The 2,158-nt window shown below is 39.9% G+C and overlaps 1 protein-coding gene across 1 annotated transcript in view; it reads left to right on the top strand.

The window, feature by feature from the left end:
- The first annotated feature begins 895 nt into the window (after window positions 1-895).
- LOC140946338 (anaphase-promoting complex subunit 13-like) overlaps window positions 896-2,158 on the top strand; it is a 3,507-nt gene continuing 2,244 nt past the window's right edge. Inside the window, exons 1-3 of the mRNA XM_073395437.1 lie at window positions 896-957; window positions 1,043-1,130; window positions 1,975-2,022. Coding sequence (XP_073251538.1) covers window positions 949-957; window positions 1,043-1,130; window positions 1,975-2,022 — 145 coding nt within the window. The 5' untranslated portion in view covers window positions 896-948. The remainder of the gene's footprint in view (window positions 958-1,042; window positions 1,131-1,974; window positions 2,023-2,158) is intronic.

Here is a 2,158-nt window from a genome sequence, read left to right as displayed (position 1 = left end):
TCGTATTTGGGACACAAAAAGCAGGTCATTGTGCCAGGCGTTCCTTGCGGACACCGTGGAAACTGGAACTAAAAATCGTTGCATGATCGAAGCCACGCATGTTTTGCGAAGAAAGCTTAGGAAAGATTAAATTTAGAGCTTTTCCGAAACGTGTCGGTCCACGAATTCTATCGCTTGAAAGCGTCGATTTCTTTGGAACAAGTGAACACTACTGAGTGGTCCAAAAAAAATAAGAATCTTAATTAGCAAAACTGCGATGGTCGGTTGATGTAAACTTTTATTGTATACAAATGGCTCCTGTGATGAGCATGCGATTTATTTTCGGCGATGATTGAAATGACGTGCAATGTAAATAACTTTTTGGATCTTCGGCAATGATGTAATTTCTCTGGAATCGAGATACTTGAATTTTCGTGTATTTATACACGCGTATAGCCTGCGACCGCAGACGTATTTCTGGTCGTCGCTAACACGTGTACTAAATCAATTCAGAAACAAGTAAAAAGAATCGACTTCGATAAAGTAGGAGGTAAAAAACATTTAGCGAGTAAATCCTTTTCGCGTAGAATTAATCGCCTCCTGGTTTCTCGATCTAATCTCCAAGCAGAGCGAGACTGATTGGCGCTGTAAGCGCGTTCTTCATAAGTTACTCAGCTAATTGCTAATTGAGAGTTGTGTTTTTGTTGTTTTCTTACTGTTTCCTGGCAAGAAACAGAAAACAACACAGACACAACTCTTTAGGAGGTATGTATACTTAAATAGCTGTTTATGTACATTTTAACCGTTTTATCGATCTTACAATAACTTCCCATTCAAATCCTTATAATTTGGCTTCCAGTACGGTGTTGTGAGTCTGGGTGCCCTGTGCGTTTACGAAGATATTCTCCTGAACCCAGGCTTTTTCAGGCACGTGAGTCGATAAGCGCCTAGGACATCTACGCAGAAAACATGTCGCAGGTTTGTCCACATTGTCGTCTTGTTTTTCTCTTTTCATGCAGTGTTTTTTTCAACTTCTTTTGTTTTGTTTTGTCATGTGTTGCAGGATAGTGAACTTTCTTACGCTCATCGAGATGGGCGGTTATTGGAGTTGATCGACGAAGCCTGGCACAAGGACAAGTTGCCCAACGATGGTAGAAAGTTACATTTAATAGTGTCTAGCATTTTATAAACGTAGAAAATTGAAGCTTAACATGTATGCTTTCAAGGAAATGTCTTCATTCATATAGGGGTTTATCATTGTTGTTAGTGACCCAACATTTTGTTAGAACTAACAGGTTAAAAAGGTCAGCTGTGGGATCGCGCTCGTGAAAAGCAACAAAAGTTTTGATCCGGGGCTGGCAGCTACATTTGTCTGACTAGCAGTGATTGAGTAGATATTATTATACAAAGGGTAGGGTTAGCCTGCGTCGCCGACAGTCTAAATCCCTCATATAGAGTTAAAGACTACATCAAAATTTTTCTCTATCCGGGTCTCAAGTGACAAGTCCGGGTGCAATGCAGGCTAGGTAGGGTATGAGGGTGCCAAGGGGATATTCCAGTGCCTTAAGTCAATTAGCAGTTGAAAATACTCCCTGCTAAGTCGATATTTAAGGAGTGGCTTTGTCAGTTGAATTCTAGGGTCTACATTATAAAGACCTGTTGTCATATATTTAAGCTATCTAAGATGTGGCAACTTAAAGGTGACCCCCTATTATGATAGTTTGTATTACCATTTACCTGGTGCTTACAAAAGGAAAGAATTGTCGCGAATCTGTTAACTCCATTGATGCCCGCATTAACGCATGGTTGCTATTCTCCTGGGACCACTTGCATAAAAGTTCGTGTCCAATGTAGCTGCTAATGTCTAGCTTTAAAATTAAGGTTTTGATTGGACTGTCTGCCGTGTTATTTATGCACCTGCCCCATGTTATGTCTGTAAAACAAAGATGTAATGTGGGCAGACAGAGAAATGTCACTTTATAACATTATTTTCAGAGATTTCTGTTCCTGAATTTGAACTTCCACCGGTTGATGACAGTGACCGTAAGTATTTCTGTTGACTTACTTTTGCATTCTGTTTTTTGAGTGAAATTATTAGTGGAAAATTCATGTGTTTCTGAGCGTGTAGGTGAACAGAAAAAAAAAGTTGCGACCTGTACTATGTAGGTACCATTTAGGG

The sequence above is a fragment of the Porites lutea genome, chromosome 8, assembly GCF_958299795.1.
Source record: "Porites lutea chromosome 8, jaPorLute2.1, whole genome shotgun sequence".
NCBI classification, from domain to species: Eukaryota; Metazoa; Cnidaria; class Anthozoa; order Scleractinia; family Poritidae; genus Porites; species Porites lutea.
Note: the sequence above shows the minus strand (reverse complement) of the source record. Positions and strands in the feature narration are given on the sequence as shown.